The sequence below is a fragment of the Ixodes scapularis genome, unplaced genomic scaffold (assembly GCF_016920785.2).
Source record: "Ixodes scapularis isolate PalLabHiFi unplaced genomic scaffold, ASM1692078v2 PGA_scaffold1__304_contigs__length_218370807, whole genome shotgun sequence".
Classification (NCBI taxonomy): domain Eukaryota; kingdom Metazoa; phylum Arthropoda; class Arachnida; order Ixodida; family Ixodidae; genus Ixodes; species Ixodes scapularis.
The window spans coordinates 50,496,854-50,515,925 of record NW_024609846.1 but is presented as its reverse complement, the minus strand read 5'-3'; the positions used below and the strand labels follow the sequence as shown (position 1 = coordinate 50,515,925).

Sequence of the window (19,072 nt, the reverse complement as noted above, 5' to 3'; positions counted from 1 at the left end):
GATATATCCGTCAAGTAGTGTGCAGCAATATTAGTATTTTGATTTTAAACTCGAAGCTTTTCATCATTTTGCGAACATTGTTTTGAAAGAACTCGCCGGCCCGGACAAGTTGCCAATGTTCCTAATTAAAGAACAAGTGACAAAAGAATTTTAAAGATACCTTTTACTATGCTACACAGTAAACTTGAGAATAACATATGTTTGTATTCATACGTTGCCATAATTTCCTGCAGCCGTTAGCATTGGTGTCATGGGGATGCAGGCTGGAGATGAGTTTTGTGAAAACGGCTGATGTTGTCGCATTTATCAGGGTAAGTACGACAGCTAAGTATTTTGTTTCCTACTGCGCACAGATGGTATACGGCAATTCTTGAAAAAGTAAGGTATGTTCTTTTTAGTTGCCTAGGAAATTAACGTTTTGCGTAACGTTTTTAAGTTATTTAAAAAACAAATTTGTTTTACGCAAGGAGGAGGAGAGCCTTAGAGTGATAAACCGGAAGATGAAAAGTGGCACCCCCGGTTGCCGCAATGTTGTACGTAAGAGTAACTACTCGTCACGTGACCTCAGAAAGACCGCGATGTCACCGGTAAAATGGCAGTGCCCAGAGCTGGTTCTTGCGAGTTGGTCCGGTTCGCGGTAGTCGTGATCTGCCACTGCTTGTCGATGATTTAGGAGTTATTCGTGCTCTCTGACGCGCGTATGGCGTGAAAATCTGAAGGAATGAGACTTTATACGCTTTTAGCGCAAGACCGCTGTGGATATTAGCCCCTGTGAGACAGCGCCAGTCGTATCTCCGTAGCGGTGCTCGAATTCTCAGGCGTGTTCTAGGACTGATAAACCTTCTCGCATTAAATTTTCGCCTTCTCCTAGCTTTGCTTGAACGTTGGAATATCAGAATCGAAACGAAAGGTATGCGTCGCGTGTAGAGCCTAGGGGAAGTTATTTTAGCCCTATAGGGCACCGTATTTCGCCGCACTAGCACAGAAGCTTTTAGCGAGGAAACTGCTGCAATCTTTAAGCTTCTGTAGTAATCAACAATTTTACGCGTTGGCAGTTATCAAGATTTTAATACAAACGGGCTTCCACTGCAGCAGCGTGCACTCAATCTAATTTTTAAAGTGAAAAGCTGGTGCTTGTTTAAGGGACGTGCACGTGCAACCTTACAAATGATTCGAACCAATCATCCAAGAAATAGTTACTTTTAGTAACATTCTAAAACAGTTCATTTATCTCCTTGGAACTCACAAGACAGCAAGTTTACACATTTTAGATTGGGAAGTGCCCAAATTACTGCATCCGACGTCCCTTCGAAATTAGTATTAGAAGGCTTCACAAGTGGCAGATCGATATCAACGATCGACAGTAACCAACAGTATATGATCAAAGTTATCTTAAATGGTTGTCTAGTCGATCATTCCAGCATCCGAAATATATCCATAAAATGCAGCCCTGCTCTCTGAAGGTCCAGAGCGGGCAACAGTAAATAGCACCACTTATATAAAAAAAATTCGTTAAATTTCATACCAATGAGCAATAGAAAATGAAATACGCATCTTTCACTTTCGTTCAACTTATTGCAGCCATAATTCCTTTCTTCAAATGTTCATTGCATCTTTCGCTCGATTATTTTGTTGTTCCAATTACCCGGGCAAGATAACTAGTATTTGTATCCGTCCCTTGCTCGAAGAAGCACTCTTGTAGTCAAATGTTGACTGCCATTCCTTTCAGTCTCTCAATATACTTTTTTCAAAAGTTTCGTCATAACTTAGCAAAAACCAAACACTACCCCTCCCTCAAGCAAATCGGAAAGACGGAGTAAGGGCGTTTGACAACTCTCCGCAGAAGGAATTCACTCCGATGTTACGTTGTTATGTGCCTTTCTCTGACGTGAGTATTGGCTCACAAAGACCGTTGCCTTCACCATTTGCCAGATTGTGGTGAAACGGAGTATAGCATGCACTGCGCTAATTACCTAAGGCCGTCATATTTTGTGCATGCACTCCGGCATATATTTTAAATATATTGCTACGTCAGCAACCATTGTGAACTCGGCTCAGCGAATATTGGACTCAACTGCAGCATTTGCGTTGGACGTGAATTAGATCCTTCCCGCGATTTACGGGGAAAAAAAAGAAAAAAGAAAACGTTTGTCAATATTGTTTGATGGAGTCTCGCAAAAGGACTCTTGTCATATATCTATCGAATGTCCCGCTATATGACAATGCCTATGCCCAGAATCATCACATAGTATTAAAATATGTGCTAAGAAGTGTGTTCGTCTTGGTAATTAACAAGTTACAAAAATAGTAATGTTTTTTTACGAGTGTAATACCGTATAGAAATTACAGAGAAGATGCAAGCGAGCTGGTGAACTTTCAACATTGTAAAACCCGAGACGTAGGACAAAAGGAAAAGAAAAAAGGGGACGACACAGACACAGGTCTTTGTTGTCAGTGTTGTGTTGTCCCCCTTTTTCTTCTCCTTTCGTCCTACGTCTCGGGTTATACAATGTTGTAATACGTCCTTGCTCGAGTAATAGCCGCGCTGTTTCTGGACAAAGCCTGTGGGTCTTTTTTCCCGCAGAGCACGGGAATAACAAATCACCGCAATTGGCAAAACAAATTTCCTTAGTTATGCCGCTGAAGTCTTCCATATGCGCTATTCGCGACTCCAGCGACCTATAGGGGGCGCCACCACCAAACAAACATGGCGGCTGAGTCCAGCCTTTACAAAAAAAATTTAACCCATTTCTACAGAATTTTTAGACATAATTATGGCTAGAGAGCATATATTTCCTAGGGAGAATGTATCCACTTTTGTAACCATTGTCTACAGATTATTGGCCGCTGCTTCCTACAGGTTTTGTGTAGACTTCAGTGTACAGATAATGTGGCGACTCTGTACAGCAAACATATAGATATTCTAGCAACACTCCTGTCCCATTTCTAGCGCCAATTAGAGGGTTTCTAACGAATTGCTGTAGACAAGTGGCCACAGTTTCTATCATGTCGCTATGTAGAATATAGCAGTTTCTACCCAATTTCAGCCCACTTTCTACAGATAAATTCCCTCAACTCTATCCATTATCTACAAAAAATAGACCAGTTTCTATCTTTGTGTAATGCTAGTTATCAGTTCTGAATTGTAGCGATGCGTATGTTGCATGCAGAGCACTTGCTTCATGATACACTCAAGGACCAGACAAAATGTTCTTATTTTTCGTTTTGTTTTATTCTCAGTTGTTGAGCAGTGTTTTGTTGTACTTGTCCAGCTTGCTCAGCATGCTTGATATTCTGTGCTTGACCTTTGCTGCATCGACCTTGAAAAGTGCACAGATGTGACCTGAAAAAATAGAGAGAGAGAGAGAGAGATGACAAGTTAGCATCTATTAAAATCCCCAGTTGTGCAGCTCCCCACATACCCAACTGGGGAGCACATGCCCCATTCACAGGCTCACTTGCTCGATAATTAGGAAAAACGGACATGATACGTTGGAAGCAAAAAGGGTAGGAGATCATGGATGATGGACGATAGAGGCTGTAACCTTTGTAAGCTTGCGCCACCAATACAGCTGGCCCGGCCAAACTCTCCAATCAACGCCAAGCTACCAGCTTCTGCCTGCAGCTCTCATAGAAGCCTAGACCAGACTTGTACACGTTACTGAAAAATAGTAAGGAATTACATTTACAATTACTCAAGGCTAAATTGTAATTTATTACAATTACAATTACCCTCCCATGAAAGTAACTGACCGTTACCCAAAAAGTAATCCGTTACTTACGTTGCGTTACTTTTAACATTATTGTTATCAAGTGAGAAACAAAGGGAAGAGGGTTATTCAAGTTCTTATTCCTGCCACCTGTTCCATTTAGTGACCTTGAGTATTTTGAGCAACAGCTGGCTCTTGTATGTCTCGTCAGACATTTTGCATTATGTCTTACTCAATATGTCGACTGCTACGCTGAACACAATTTGAGCTGAGGCACTGGATGGGAGTGTTATATTGTTCCTCACGAATGCTTCATGCTCTGCATTGAGCTTCTTCAGCGAAGCAAGGGAAGTACTATTTTCCTCGCGAATGTAGAGCAAAGCTTCGTCGTTGCAGCCGTTGCCTGCTATTTGAGAGATTTAGTAGATCCTTCCGATACCTCCGATACCCGCGATAACGGTACCCGATAACGATATGATGCATACGCAAAGACGGCGGCGAAGTATCGGATATCGTTATCGGAGTCATCGGACCGATCTACTAAAATTCTCCATTCTCTAAATCGCGAAGCTGTAGAAGTCATCAATAGCAAAACATAGTTGTAACAGTAAGGTGATAATTAAATAATAAATAAGGTTTGGCTCGATATTCTTCTTCCTTTGGTTCTGAACAGTTCGAGCCTCACTTGAGACGTTGGTGAATAAAAAAAAGTTTCCAATATATAAATATAAGTAATAAAAGAAAAAGAAGGATACTCATAACGACAATTAATTAGAACGTCGGTTAAAACAGGGAAATGTAAACGCACGTTCGCCGTGTGTACCTTTCTTGGTGCCGTTCAAAAACGCACGGAGCACGAACCGACTGCAGTTTACTCCGGTGTTCTCCAGATAGACGTCTGTTGGACCACGGGCAGCAAAAAAGCCCAGAATATCAAGTCTACGTCAGCCACCATTATGTTTTATTTGTAAAAATATCTACTTGAGATAAGATGCGTCCTGCTGGGGCAAAACAGGAAGAAGAAGAAAGGAAGACTGTTACCATTTTCTAAATGCTCGTCAAAAGCTGACTCACGAGACCAGTGACTTTAGGTAGACGGAGCGTTGTCTCCTGTTGTGACATTATAAAAATGGTCGTAGTCACTATATCCGAGAAGGACATTGTTAATTCTTTTGAGTGCACTTACCGCCTCGAGCTTCTCGAAGAGGCGCACAATCACTTGGTGTCCTCCTCTCCCCGTCTTCGATCGCAAAGAAAAGACAAAGGGGCTAAAAAAAAAAAGCGCAAATACTTGCCCCCCTCCTTCCCCCCCCCCCTTTTTTTTTTCTTTTCGTGAATTGTTCATTTAGATTTTTTTTACATTGATGTTAGGGTCTAAAAAAAGAATATATTCAGGGGCTTGGTGTTGAAAAAAAGAAGGCTTTGAGGAACTGAAGAGTGCCAAGCCTCCCTTTACGCTAGTCGATTCGCGTGACAGTGTCACTGCTTTCGACTTTACGAAAAAAAAAAAATCTTTATTTAGAATGGGGGCGGGGGGGGGGGGGGGGTTGGTTCTGACAAAAAAATGTAACGGATTACAAGGAATCCGTTGCGTAAAAAATGTAAGGGAATTACTTTAAAATTACTCAAGAAAATATGTAATTATTCCGTTACTAAATTACTGATAAATGTAAGGGATTACAAGTAATTTCGTTACTTGTAACGGATTACGTACAAGTCTGGCCTAGACTTTGCATGGTAATGAAAAAGTTAAGTGTCTTCAAATTGCTGCTCCATTAGAAGTCTATTTTACACTAGGAACGTATAAAGGTTTTTTTTTTTTTTTTTTTTTTAGTTGCACCAAATTTTCAAAAACGGAATTTGAGATTGAGTGATTGGAGCCCTGGGGAAGTGTTAATGGCCATGGCGGCCTCTAGAAAATACGTGAAATTAGGTAATTAGCAAATTAACTAAAATGTTTTAATTAACTTTTTAATTTTTGACTTGAGGGCGCAAAAAGCAGTTACAAATAGCGCTGTACAGTGCCTTTCGGGCCGATCGCTGTGGAATACACGTTGAACTCGTCGGAGATTCTTGGAACAAAGTTCGACACGGTTCAAATTCATCGGATAGTGACAAAACGTACATTGCGTAGCAAGAATGCGTATCCCTAATGGTCAGGAGGGCCTCTCCTTGTCACTCACATGGAAGAGAAGGCGGTCCGTCGTGTCTTCGGTCCGTCGAACCGTCGAAGCTAGTGGGCACATGTATGCCCACAACAAAGGAAGATCACCGGTGTGTAGGCGCTGCCGAAAGAATATCCATGGTCTTGGCAATCCTCACGTTGAAGATCGCACTTGGTACTAAGACGAAATGCGCTGCTGGTGATCGGAACTCCAGAACTAGATTTACCACATTTACCACAGAAGCGAAATCCACAGCAGGCCCGCAGGCCGCATCACCGGGGAAGCTAGGTCCGGTCTTCGCAGGCGTTCCGGGTTTGTCAACGGCTAATGCGTCATCCGTCAAACCACGTGATCACGCCTCTGCCGTTTCCCGCGCACAGAGAGAGAATGCAAGCGATAAAAAGTATACGGTTCATTGGTCCGGCGAATACGCACCGTCTACTACGCCTTCAGCTTAGAGAGAGAAATAAAAAGAAAGAAGATGTAGAAAGGAAGCAGCAGGAGAACGGGGGGCGCGCTTACAAAGGCTAATCTTCAGGGCAATCTCAACAATGAACACAACGGGACGATTTGTCACTTTTACCCAAGGTTGATAATGCAGTGGATGTTATGCTTGGCCTTGGGCATTTAGTCAGGTTCCGTGTTCTGCCTTTTCACCAGCTTCAAAACTGTAGTCACGTGGCCCTAACCGGAGACACGATTGGCCTAAAACACACATAGCGTCTACCCTGCTGTAAATACCGATTGAACAGGACAGCTCTTTGAAGGCCAGCTTTTGAATTTCTAAAGAAGCTGTCTACCCCAAGAGTGATTCTAAACGGGGCAACTTTGAAGACACAATGTTTTACGTCGTATTACTCAAATGAAGAACTAAGCGCGACAATTTTTTGCGCACGATGTCCAGAAATAAATAAATAAATAAGTATACATTATCAATAAATTTAAAGTTATTTGTACACTGTTAGGTTCGCGTTTTTAAACTTAGTTTTTTTTTTTTTTTTTTTTACGAAAGAGTTGCACATAGAAGACACCACGGACAGCACATCGTCCGACTTTCAGCACACGATGAATCGCCGAAGCTCGCTGACAGAAGGTTGCGATGCTGCGCTAAAAATGTCGGAAAGATGCTGCGTAGGGTACGCCGGGCGCAACTGCTTTGCGACCGTTCGAAGGGCAAAAGATTCGCGACGACAAAGTAGCGTCTTCCAACTTCAGTAAGCTAACGGGGCTCGAGAGTCCCACGCTCACATTTCCGCAGAGCGAGAGCGGCCTGCCACATGGTGGCGCAGTATGCTCTCGCGTCGCGATTGCTACGTCGTAGCTCTACCTACACTGATGACATGTGCACAGGCAGTCGAAGCAGCCCTATCGAGACTTCATTCCAGTCCAATAGACGACTTTAGAGCGCGATAGACTTTCGTAAAACTGAGAGTAGAAGTCACTTCGGTTGGCGGCGTAAGCGGCGGCTTTATGTTTGTTGACACTTGCGTCGACAATGGCAAATGAGCACAGAAACATTAAATATTAAAAATTGGGCACGCAGTGGTCAAGGCTGAAACCTACGCCATGTTTGATTGTAAACCTGTGTTATTCATGTATATATACTCTATGTGATTCTTTTTAAATGTTTATCAGGGCCGGATATTGTGACTATAAAATCCTGTGACTATGTAGTTCACTTGAAGCCTGTTGTAAAAGCGTTTCTCACTACACACGAAACCTGCTTATGACTCATATCAATGATTTTGTCATGTTTTCAGTGTGTATGGTCTATCAAGGCAGGTCTGTAGAAAGTCTAGGAATATGGCGACGCAAAGTCTAACGACCGTTGGCGCAGACAGTTGGTAGGATTTCTGTCGACTGTGCTCTGTAGACTGCTGTTGACAGGAAACCTGTAGAAACCTTGTAGAAATATGGCGATAAGATAGGAAGTGGACAGGTATGTTAAAAAATCGTTAAGATGTCTACAGACTGGCTCACATGTTTTTTGTAAGGGAGGTCACGTCGGCTCTGCCGGGCCACTGATCTCTATTGTAGTAGGCTGGATCGCGGATCGCGGCCTCGGCAGCTTGGGCCGAGTGTCGCCACCGGCGGCCATTGATTGATACCAGCCAATGCATGGGACTCTATGGGAGGAACGAGAAAAAGTGCCGTTTTCCCCCATTTCTAAGCTGTTCTTGGCACTGAAACATTTTGGATGCTTTTCGATAAGCCCGTCAAATAGCTTGCTTACAAACATTAAAACTGACACTCCTCGCAGTTCGTATAAATAAATATTTTGCGGTCGAGAGTGACTCCGCCGTAGTGCAGCTCAATGAGGTGAGAGTTACCTAGAGTTACAGCGGAGTCGGTGGCGGTTTCGTTGAGTTTGGTTTAGCAGACGGCAAGCTCGAAGGTTTTGTTACGCGGAATTCGCTCACTCCCGGAAAGCTGCTGTCGAGATGGCACTTCTTTGTCATTCATCAACTTCTGGGCTTCCCTGAGGACGGTCTTATTGACGGCAAGTTCCTTTGTTTACTCCACTACGAGAGCAAGCTTGCCTGCTCGGCCATAGGTTCTCCGGTACGTTTGATTTTTTTATTTGGCGAACGGACGTTTGACAAATACTGATTCGATCTCCAAACACCCGACATAAGGATCGCAGCGCACCATAAAATACTCGCCTCCGAACACAGCGTACATGCCTCAATATGCTTACTTTTGTGCGTTTCTCCCATAGACTTGCGTGTATTGCCTGGTGTCAAGCAATGGCCGCCGGTGGCGACACCAACGGGCTCCCGATCCGCGATCCAGCCTACAAAAATAGAGATCAGTGGGCCGGGCCGCCTGAACAGGTGGCGCGTTCAATTTAACAGATTTTCTTTTGTTTAATACCCATTTTTATAGGTATTTAAACTGAAACGGTTAAGTGTAGCCGGCGCACTTAAACTTGCAAAGTATAGTTTTCTTTTCCCGGTGTTTTTTTGTTCTTTTGATGTCAAACTTTCGTTTCAGAGATTTCGTTCAAAACCGAAACTATGGGCTCCGGAGAGGCGGTAATAGACTCTAATCAGTTTTGATCAGCTAAGGAAAGCGGCGGTGACTACAGGATTGTTCCACCGAGAGTAATTTTCAGCTAACTCGCATGCCTCGACCATGCGACTTATCTGTCTGCGAAATCGAGCTTTTGTGCGTATCCGCGTTTAAGAAACAGCTCCAGTCGTCTGCTCGGTCAGCAACACAGGCTGCAGGAAAATTACGAAAATTAAGCAAGCGCTTCTTGAGCCAAGGACCATGTTAACCCGGCGGCGCCCCACTAAGCAGCTGATACTCGTATTTCAATTCAGGTCTTAGTAGCAATCGAAAAGTCCTTTTGACGAGTGGGCTATGTATTGTATTACTTACTATTATATTCTTCGGGTTGAAATACGAGCTTAGTTGACTAGCTATTAGGTGAACTGCTGAGTAAAAGTATATTTGACAGACAGAGAGATACTAAATAAACTTAGCCAAATGGTTCTAGCCGGCAGCCCGAAGAGAAACTGAATTGGGAGTCTTTATCGGAGATTCACGCAGAACCTCTCTGGCATTGAACTTTGCTTCGAATCCTGAACGGAGAAAATGAGTATTTTTTTTTTGTGGCCGGTCAACCTGAGCAATGTATACGTATATTGCTGCTGGCTTCGACGGGGGTATAATATAAATATTGGAGGCGCGATAAATCAAAATGCCGTGACAGCTTCTAACGTTGCGAGACTCGTCCCCCACCTTTTGAAAACGGATAATTTCCCTCATTCATCATTTGCAGCGAGCAGGTTTTCCTGAATCAAGTTATTGTGAAATCAGCCCAACTCCTTCATTTTTGCCCAGAGGCTTTTTCGCCGAAAATTAGCCAAGATGAATACGCAACGCACCGAGCGGCGTGGGTGGCTCAAACTTGAAGTTAACCGAACACGACCAAACTCAAGAAAAGCAGCTATCGAACCTTCCCATTCACTTGACTGCAACATTTGTGTTCTCTCCAGTGAAACACCTCGTCTGTCGTCCTCAGTCCGCTTTTCTACATCCTTACAAAGAAACCACTTATCAGTTACCAAGTAGTCGTCACTTTGAATGTGATTCGAGAAAGACAAGAAATCAAAACGTTTTTCCGTGATTCCTCCCCATCCAAGAAATCGAAAGCACGCGACCGTGTGTTGTGGAGTGAACGGGTTTTCGCACACGTGATGGAAGGAAAGAATCTACTGAAGCTTCACCACACTAATGAACACTCAGGCAAACTTAAGAAAATTTCGGACCTTCGTGAAATTACACTGCTCGCCACCGCGCCGACAACACGCGTCCGCGAAAGCCACCAGAGACGCTGAGGGGCGCGGAGCGACCTGGTTGGGCCTGTTCTTGGTTTTGCCGCTTGGTGGCGTCCGTTTTGCTGGAGTCGCGAATAGCGGTGCCCTTGGTCAGAAGCTGCGGCTCTTTTCTGAAGTTTGTAACTAAAGCCACTGTGCGCGCCATTTTGAAATGTCATAATGCTCCAGATAACACCTGTTGAATTCTCTAGCAGCAATGAGATGCTGTCTTCTAGTAGCGCTTCTCCGAAAGTAACCTCGTCGGTTACGGCAAGTACAATGACACTTGAGCGAGGCGAAACGGTCACATGATCAGAACCGCGGCTGGCAATTATTTTCGATCTTCTGTGATTGAGCACGTTTTCAGATCGTCAGTTTGTTTTTACCGAGGTCGACGATGGCGCTGTATAGACACAAAAGCTCAATTCCTAGAATAATATCCCTCGAGCACTCCGGTAGCATTATGAACATCTACGGACATGTTTTGCTTGTATCTCGTCGTGTACAGTGCACCTTACGATCGGTGTTATTGACTGGCCTTCGGCGGTTACACTCTCAGAAAAAAAAGCTATATTCTTGCACCCTTTGTCCCATATACCACACCCCAAAACTTGAGTTCGACGTACAGCGCGCTGACATCAAACCGACAGTACCACGTTTTACGAGCGACTTGATAGCCGACTGGTGCAACTTATTAAGAGAATTAATGTTCGTGTTACTGACTACAAAAAAAAGTAATAGGGATTTACTTGGCCCTACTGCAAAAACCTGTTTTTTTGTAGTCTTTGATTGGTACTTTTGTTGTTTAATGAGGTATATATCACCGTCCTCAAACCCCTCGCAAAAGCGGGGCCGTCTCTTCGACGTCAGTGTGCTGTACACCGAACTGACGGGACAAGGGGTGTAATAATATTCATTTTTTAGAGTGTATTTGCAGATTTGTGCCCGTTACTTGAAAAATGTAATAAACCTAAATGACAAATTACCGAGTCTCACATTTAATGGATTACCGTTACAAATTACTTTCGCTGAAAAGTAACGGATTACTTCATCCGTTACGCTACAAATTACTTTCACGTTACTTTCCCCGTACCCTCATCAAGAAAACAACAAAAACAATGTTGATGTTTAAAAAAAAAAAACGTTCTGCAAAACTGCTTTTCATTTTTCATACGCCCGCATTATGGTAAAGAAGAAAAAAAGAATGGTGGTTCGCTGTTTATACAGCAGGAGTTTAGTCTGCCACAACATGGCGGCATCGTTACCCACTGTCGAAGAGTAATTTGGCCAGTGAGTACTTCTTAAAATATTCCTTCTAAAAAGCACATATTGTAGTAAAGAGAAAGAATGCAGGTGCACTCCGTTCACTTGTAAGCTGACTAGGCAGCGAAGGCTGCAACCACACCCGCCATCCCGCTAGCTTACGGCGACCGGAAATGATACCAGGAATTCTGCAGACAACGCTAGCGGTGTGCATGGTCAGCAGCAGCGTCTACCTCCGCTAGAGATCCAGAAGGCAACGCCTGCTCGGCGTTGTCTTCTTGATCTTTTGTTTTTCTCAAATTTATATAGGCCTTGCACGTTTTTTAGTAGTTCTAGTGACTGGTCATACAAAAATAGTGGTTCCATTTCGGTCATTATTCTGTTCGCGATACTTTATATTTTGTTGAACTTGCTATTTTATGTTGCTGAACTGCCTGCTCATATTGATCCACGTTTTGTATTATGTTCATATCTTTAAAGTAACGAGTAATTAAAGTAATCTGTTACCAATATTTGTAACAAAATTTCATTACAAATTACTACAGCAAAAAAGTAGCGTGGCAATTACAAAAATTACTTGAAAAAGTAACGAATTCCAAGTAATCCGTTACTTGTAACGGATTATCTCCCAAGTCTGGTGTGGCCCATCCCACCGTGCCATCACTTTCCAAATGCGGTGAGAGAGCTTCCCCCTCGGAACAGATAATAGGCACAGGTGTCGACGAGTGCCCTTGCATCGTGGTCGTCGATAACAATCTGGAGGTTGCAGTGTTGGCGGTAAGGCGTTACATGTAACGGCGTTACTGGAAACGCGTAACGTATACTCTTCGCTCTTTGAGAGCGCAGCTCTCAGGCGCCCGTTTCCGGCTTGTGTGGCGTCGCCGTCGCTGTCTGCGTAACTGCTGGCTGCATTATGGGACGTTTTCCATAATGACCTCACACGTGATGTCACATGTGATGTCACGAGGGTCACTAGGGTCACTAGAGACGTCACGATTGTCACTCGTGAAGGTCACAACTAAGGCCACGAGCTTCACAGTGAAGGTCACGTGACCTTTCACTTGTGAAGGCTTCGTGAAGGTCACGATTCACGACCTTCGCGAGTGACGTCGTGAGGGAGGAGGGAGGGAGGGAGAAGGGGAGGAGGAAGGGGAGGAGAGGAGGAGAATGAGAGGAAGAGGAAGATGAAGGAGGGGGAGAGGAAGGAGGAGGGGGTGTGGACGATGGAGAAGAGAAGGAGGGGAGGAGGAGAGGGTACGGAGGAGGAGGGGCACACCCTCCACTCCGTACCCTCACCTCCTCCTCCTCAAGAGCTGTGCTCTAATTCGGCATTACAGGAAGTTGTAAATGTCTCTTTTTTGCAGTAACGGGTAACGTACCTGCGTTACTAATTTCGAGTGACGGGTAACGGAGTTACGTACCTCGTTACTTTTCTTACCAAGACAATAAAAGGTTACACTTATATTTTAGGGGCGAAGCTCCTTAGGGTCTAGCCTTGTTCGTCCGGCGTCCGTGCTCACATCGATTGCCATCCCATCTGTCTTCTTAAAAAAAGAAAGAAATGTTTGCGCAGTCGACAGGATTCGAACCTGTGCGGGGAGACCCCAATGGATTTCTAGTTCATCGCCTTAACACTCGGCCACGACTGCGGGACGAGTAGGGGGCTCTGAGATGTGGTAGTAACTCAAGAGCTGGGGATGTCATGGATGAAATGTTGCATGTAGCCGCTCAACGTCTATACAGGACAGGGCGCTGCGGTCAAATGCGTATATAATCGCGTTAAACGTTTGCATGTATTGGCTCAACGTTTATAGACGAGAGGGTGCTGCGGTCAAATGCTCAAATGCGTATATAACCACGTTCCATACCACACATTCCATACCAACGCAACCCGGACATCAGCACTACTTATGAACAATAAAAAAAAATCAGCACCAATACCTATGAACAAAATCCGTATCATCAGCACCACCAGAGCTTCGCTCCAATCAGCATCATTCACCACGTGGAGATGCGGTCATTTTTTGTTTCTTGATTCTAGGCGCCAAGCCATGCGAATGTTTTTCAGTTTATTTGCGTTTTTTGCGTTTTTTTGTGACTATGTAGGAGAAACCGTAAAAAAGGTAAAGAAGTTATGTTCAGTTTCGGCATGGATATGATGTTTGTTCAAATGTTACGCTTATGCTACCTGCAACGTCCAAACAGTAAAACCTGTCAATTCATAATTAAAAATTGTAACGTAAAAGTAACGTGCGTTAATTCTCATCGGTAACGATAACGGCAACGCGTTCCTTTTAATTTGAAGTAACGTAGGACGGTAACGCGTTACTTTTATTTGCAAGTAACGAGTAATGTATTTCGTTACTTTTTTCGGTAATGCCTACAACACTGGTTGTTAAACAACTTTGCAGATGTGCCGTTGCTAGAGTGGGAGCACTCCGGCGTTTTTTAAGGCTTTTTACTTTGTCCGCTTTTGGCAATGCCGCTTGCCGTGCTTAGTTTTCCCGACTAGACGGAGGACAGACCGTCCCAACGAGAACGGCGGATGGGCGAAAACGCACGTCGAGGCGGTAGTAGGAAGGGGGGCTTCGGGGTAGTGTCGACACCGGGAACTAAGGCCGCTGAAGATGCTTTTCAATGTCCCGTTGTCGCTCCTCGGGACGTGGTCAAGGGTCACTCGGCGCGAGCCCTTGCAGGCCCATTCGGCAGTACGGGTACCTTCCGTAGACGCGGTCGGCCTCATCGCAGTGGTAGCAGAATGGTCGTCGGTCGGCCGTTCGCAAAACGTCCGTCTTCCTCAGTGTACGCTGTTCAGTGCGGACCTACACTGGTACTTCCTGACGTCGGGAATACCACGTAATTCGAGTGTGCCGTCAGTTTTACGTTGGGTACTAACGGGGAGCCGGTGGCGGTCGCCGTACGTTTGCGGCGTAGGTCACTCCCGGTTCATCTGATGCCACTTTGCTCGCAGAAGTCTTCAGCTCCAATGGCCTTTGACCTTCCTCTCGAACAACCTTGCAAACGAAATGGAAGCCGGGCGACTGGCGGCGGGAAGTACCTCCGTGACCCCCTCCCAGTCAACGTCGTCGATGATGTTACGGATGCCTGAGAGGCTGGCGTCGAAGTTGCAGCTGGACTACTCGAGTGTGTAGACGCCTGAGTGTTCTTAATAGTGGCCGGCTTGGGCCTGCATGGAACGTTCACTGTTGGAAGCCTCGGTGACGAAACCTTGACTGTTATCGGAGGGTTGCTGACAAGGCCGCCGAGTATGTTGTCCCACAAGCGCAGCATGAGGATTCTCACCATCTCTTTTGTAGCCTGAGGGTTGGCGCGGGCGCCCAATCGCAAAACATCCTACACTAAGGCGGTGACGCTCTTGTTGGGGCCCTGTGGCCTAAATAAAAAAGGTCTTCATCTCTCTTCCGTCGATGTTTGTTGACGAAGGTGTGGTACAGCTTGATCTTGCAAACTTCCCACGACGTCAAGGAGGATTCGGGGTTCTCAAATTAGTGCCTGGCTGTTCCTTCCAGCAAAAAGTACAGGCTCTGCAAACGCTGGTCGTCTGTCCACTCGTTGTGGCGGGCGACACGATCGTATTGGTCAAACCAGTCCTCGACGTCTTCATACATCTCCCCGTGGAAGAGTGTCGGAGTGCGAGGTGCGACGGCCGTGTAAATAAGGGTGGAAGCGGCCGAGGTTTGCTGCGACAGGTTGGTCAACATTAGCCTAGCCCGCTTCAATTTTTCCGGCGGGAGACAAAATTCTGCCGGCTCTCAATGGTTGCGGTGACTGGCTCAGGGTTCGGGACCATCGCTGCCTAGTTGTGGTGCTCGCTCTTGTTGTGGGACTCGCTCGTCTTGCGGTTTTTCTGCGGTCTTTGGATCGGACTTGGTTCACGGCTCCTCAGGCTGCACAAGAAAAGGGCACAGAGTAAAGCACCTATAACCTCTACCAGAACACACGATGACAGCCAAGCATGGCCTGGGGCTTCCAATATACAAATTATTAATAAAAGAAAGGTCTAGTGGACCAAGTATCCGTGACAATATAACTAGCTTACTGAAGAGCCTTTATTCTGGTTGAGCAAAGAAGCTGCATTACATTATTGTTAAGCTCTCCGAAAGACGACTGCCGTGGACAAACCGAATGGAAACGGATGTGAGACCACTATCCTGGCATTGAGCAGCCACACCTGTGCTTCGTGAAAGTACACGTGTACGCCGGAACAATTTAAAAAAGCAGCACAGCATCCTCTAGCACAGCACGGGAAATACCAGCTTCAGGGCTCTTTGGTGCGCCGTACAACCGAAGTGAGCCTCCGGTCACTTGGACGAAGCGGCACCACGATTGCACACTGCGAAGCACGACTTACGCAATTTTCGTAGCTAAATTTTGTACCCAAATATATCCCACACGCTTCGCTGCAGACGTCAGAGATTCCGATGGTCAACGGGAGCAAGAAATTTCGCATTAAAATTGATCTTAGCTACTGCCGAGAGCGGTTTTAATGAAATCGGTTATAACGAAATAGCGGCTATAGTGAAACGATCACAATTTTTTATTTCTGTTTGCACTTTTTCAGTCATTTATGTCGGTTTTTAGCGAAGGAAATAAAATAGCTCTTGCAGATATAATAAAAAAATATTTTTGTGATAATTAAAAAAAAAAAAAAGAAAATCTAAAAGTTGACTAAGTGTCGGATTGCCGCACTTTGCTGCCGCCGCCAAGAAGCCTCACAGATCAGGCTGCAGAATATGCTGGAAAGGCCGCCGGCGGCAGTCTGTGCAACGTCGCTGTTCCCCGCTCCTTATCTCGGAACCGGCTTTACCGCATCGCACGCGAATAAGCCGTCCTGCATGCCGATAGGAACATTCGGAGCTCTAACAAAAACGTTCCTGTGGTGATGACGGAAAGAGCCTAGATTTAAGAGAGGGAGCGGTAAATACGCCTGCGTTTGAATGTCGCGTGGCCAGTTTGGCGAAGCAACTGGGTGGAGAGGCGGACGCGTTTGCAGAAGGTGAACGCTTTTGAGTTTTGACTTCTTGGATGCTGCAGCTCGTTACCCCGATCGAGCAGTCGCCCCATCTCTAAAATCTAGGCTCTCTATACCGACGAGACAAGCTTGAGCGCAAACTCGGTGCCTTGCGAGTTTTTTTGTTTGATTTGTGATCCGTGTCGCCGTATAACCGGTCAGGTCACTGATGCGTGAAAGTCTACTTCGCTCAAGCACCGATTCGGCGAATCATCGCCACTCAACGATGGAGAGTCCCGGCATTGCCGGCTCCACGACGGGGAAGACGAAGGCGATCTCCTTGAATCAAAACCGTGCCATCCTCGATGGAGTGCGCATAAGCGTAAAGAATGCACTCCACCGCCGGCGTCCTCCGCGGGACCATCGCAGCTGTCGACGCGGTCCGTACGAACCAGGGTCGTTTTTCGATCGGAGCTTCTCGCAGTTGGCGAGAAGCGGCTCCGACCTAGCAGAGGGCGCGTGCAGGGAAGCCTCGACCGCTCTCTGCAGGCTCGGTAAACGTGTGCCCGTGACAACCCATGTTGTCTCTTTTTTTCACGTTATTTGTCTGAGTTCATATATAACGAAGAAGCAGATATAGCGAATATAGTGAAGCGATTTCCGATTCCCGTTGACTTCGTTATAGCCGGTCTCGACAGTAGTATATCTGATTGTATTCGAGATCCGGATGGTCGATTATGTCTCTTCTTAATGCCCCCGCCGATCCGCAGCGAAATAAGCACTGTTCCTCAGTATTTACACGTCATACATATGTGAGAGACCACACCGAACTCGGAAGTCGGATTGACCGGCTTCAGATCACGGCTCCCGGATACTCGCTTGGACCAACAACAACGAAACCCGCACCCGACATGCTCCGCCCCAGCTGGCTGGAGCACTGACTGGGCGCTGCCACCTTGACTGTGACCATGAAGTTACACATTTGGTTGTGTCACGGGACGAATAGTCACATTTGTGTACTATGGCGGCTGGTTAGGGAGGCGGGGGGGGGGGGGGGGGGGGGGGAGCTCTATTCTGTTGGCTTAACATAACATTGCGTTTTGGCCCTTAAAAGTGCCATTAAACACAAACAAACGACACTCTGAGACCGATAACGTAGCCATATAAATTATCCCGAAAATTGAACGGTCGATTTCAATGTGTTCTAAGCAGAACATGACCTTCTTTCCTAAACAAACTTTCACTCGTTATTTCACCGGCATGTGCAGTCACTGTTCCTCACATTCACACGTCTAGGTTAAAAATTCTACGGTCATGTGCTATACGCGGACAAGATTATTTTTCTTCGGTTTTTGTCGGAGCACAGATAGACCTTTTGTTAAATTACCCAAGTATCAAGGATAATGCAGGGATTGGTGTTCCACGCGCCGAGCGTGCTGGCGTCTGCAGCAGTAGCTGTTCTAAAGCGAATGTCTGAAACAAATGACATCTTCCACGCGCGTTAGTCAACCTCTTAGTTTGGTTATTTACTTAAATGTTTTTGTATGGGGAAGGCAAGCGCCTGCGACGCGTAGACCTACATTCGCAGAATTCCTTGGTGCTTAGGCAATTTAGGAATAGGTCCCATCGGCCCCGGTGCGAAAAAAAAAATATTCGCCCTGCATCTTTATTAAAAGCAGAACAATGATTTGCACAAAAGGGAATAAAAGTTATAGTCCGTAATTACGGTGGAAATATCACCGCGAATATTACATTTATTACATTTCTGGCTCTGCATACACTCATGTGCCCATCTACTCAATATGCGAATTAGTAAAATTAAAATCCAATATTTCTACGTTATCTCTAAGATTTCCTTGAATACACTGTTATATTTTGATTGTGTCATAATATTTATTTAATGATCAATATTTTGGTCCTTAAAACAACTTGTTAGAATGCATTATAAGTGGAAATTTTGTTATCTTCGAAAACTAATAGCTATCACGTTATGTGTCATTTTACGCAAATATGTTCTATCGTGCAAAGTGGCACAAAGCTTGGTGAAAATGAAGTCGACAATTGCTTAGATTGAAAAAAGTTAAAAAAAAAATCAAGTGAAGAACACTCTGTCACGAAGACAGTTGCATTCAAAAGCAATGCATAGTATAAGTTCTACGCTGACCTCGCTCGTTTGCTGAGCTTCTCTCTTTTTCACGTTCCAGTATTTTGCGCTGAATGGACCCGAGGGACACTTGGCGGCCGACGGCCAGTACAGCTGGGGCCTCGTTGAGGGCGCTTCGATAGTCAACGGATCAGATTTCCAGGACTCTAACTTGTGCCCCTTTTATAAACAACCTGTGACTAAGCCAGGTGCTGAATAAGAATGTGAACGTAGAAATAAAAACACAAGCTGCCGATTCAGATCCTGTCCCCGTCGTACAATAGTGCTAAAAGAGAATTGCATGGTGAATTATTGACAACCAATGAGCTCCGTTACATCCAGGATTCCTTAATCTTGAGTTTGTTTCTCGTGAAATTTGGAGGGTGATTTTTCGCAGTTTATTCTTCGCTAAAAAATCGGGGTATATATCGGAGCTTTTTCTTTCTAAATTGTCAATATTTTGAAATTCGCAGCTTATTTTACTGCGTTCCCTT

The 19,072-nt window shown here is 45.2% G+C and overlaps 1 protein-coding gene across 1 annotated transcript in view; it reads left to right on the top strand.

Moving 5' to 3' along the window:
• The window catches only part of LOC115317253, a 34,785-nt gene extending 15,987 nt beyond the window's left edge, over positions 1 to 18,798 (top strand). The window contains exons 8-9 of the mRNA XM_040223677.1: positions 234 to 311; positions 18,640 to 18,798. Of these exons, the coding sequence (XP_040079611.1) occupies positions 234 to 311; positions 18,640 to 18,798 (237 nt within the window). The remainder of the gene's footprint in view (positions 1 to 233; positions 312 to 18,639) is intronic.
• The last annotated feature ends 274 nt before the right edge of the window (positions 18,799 to 19,072 follow it).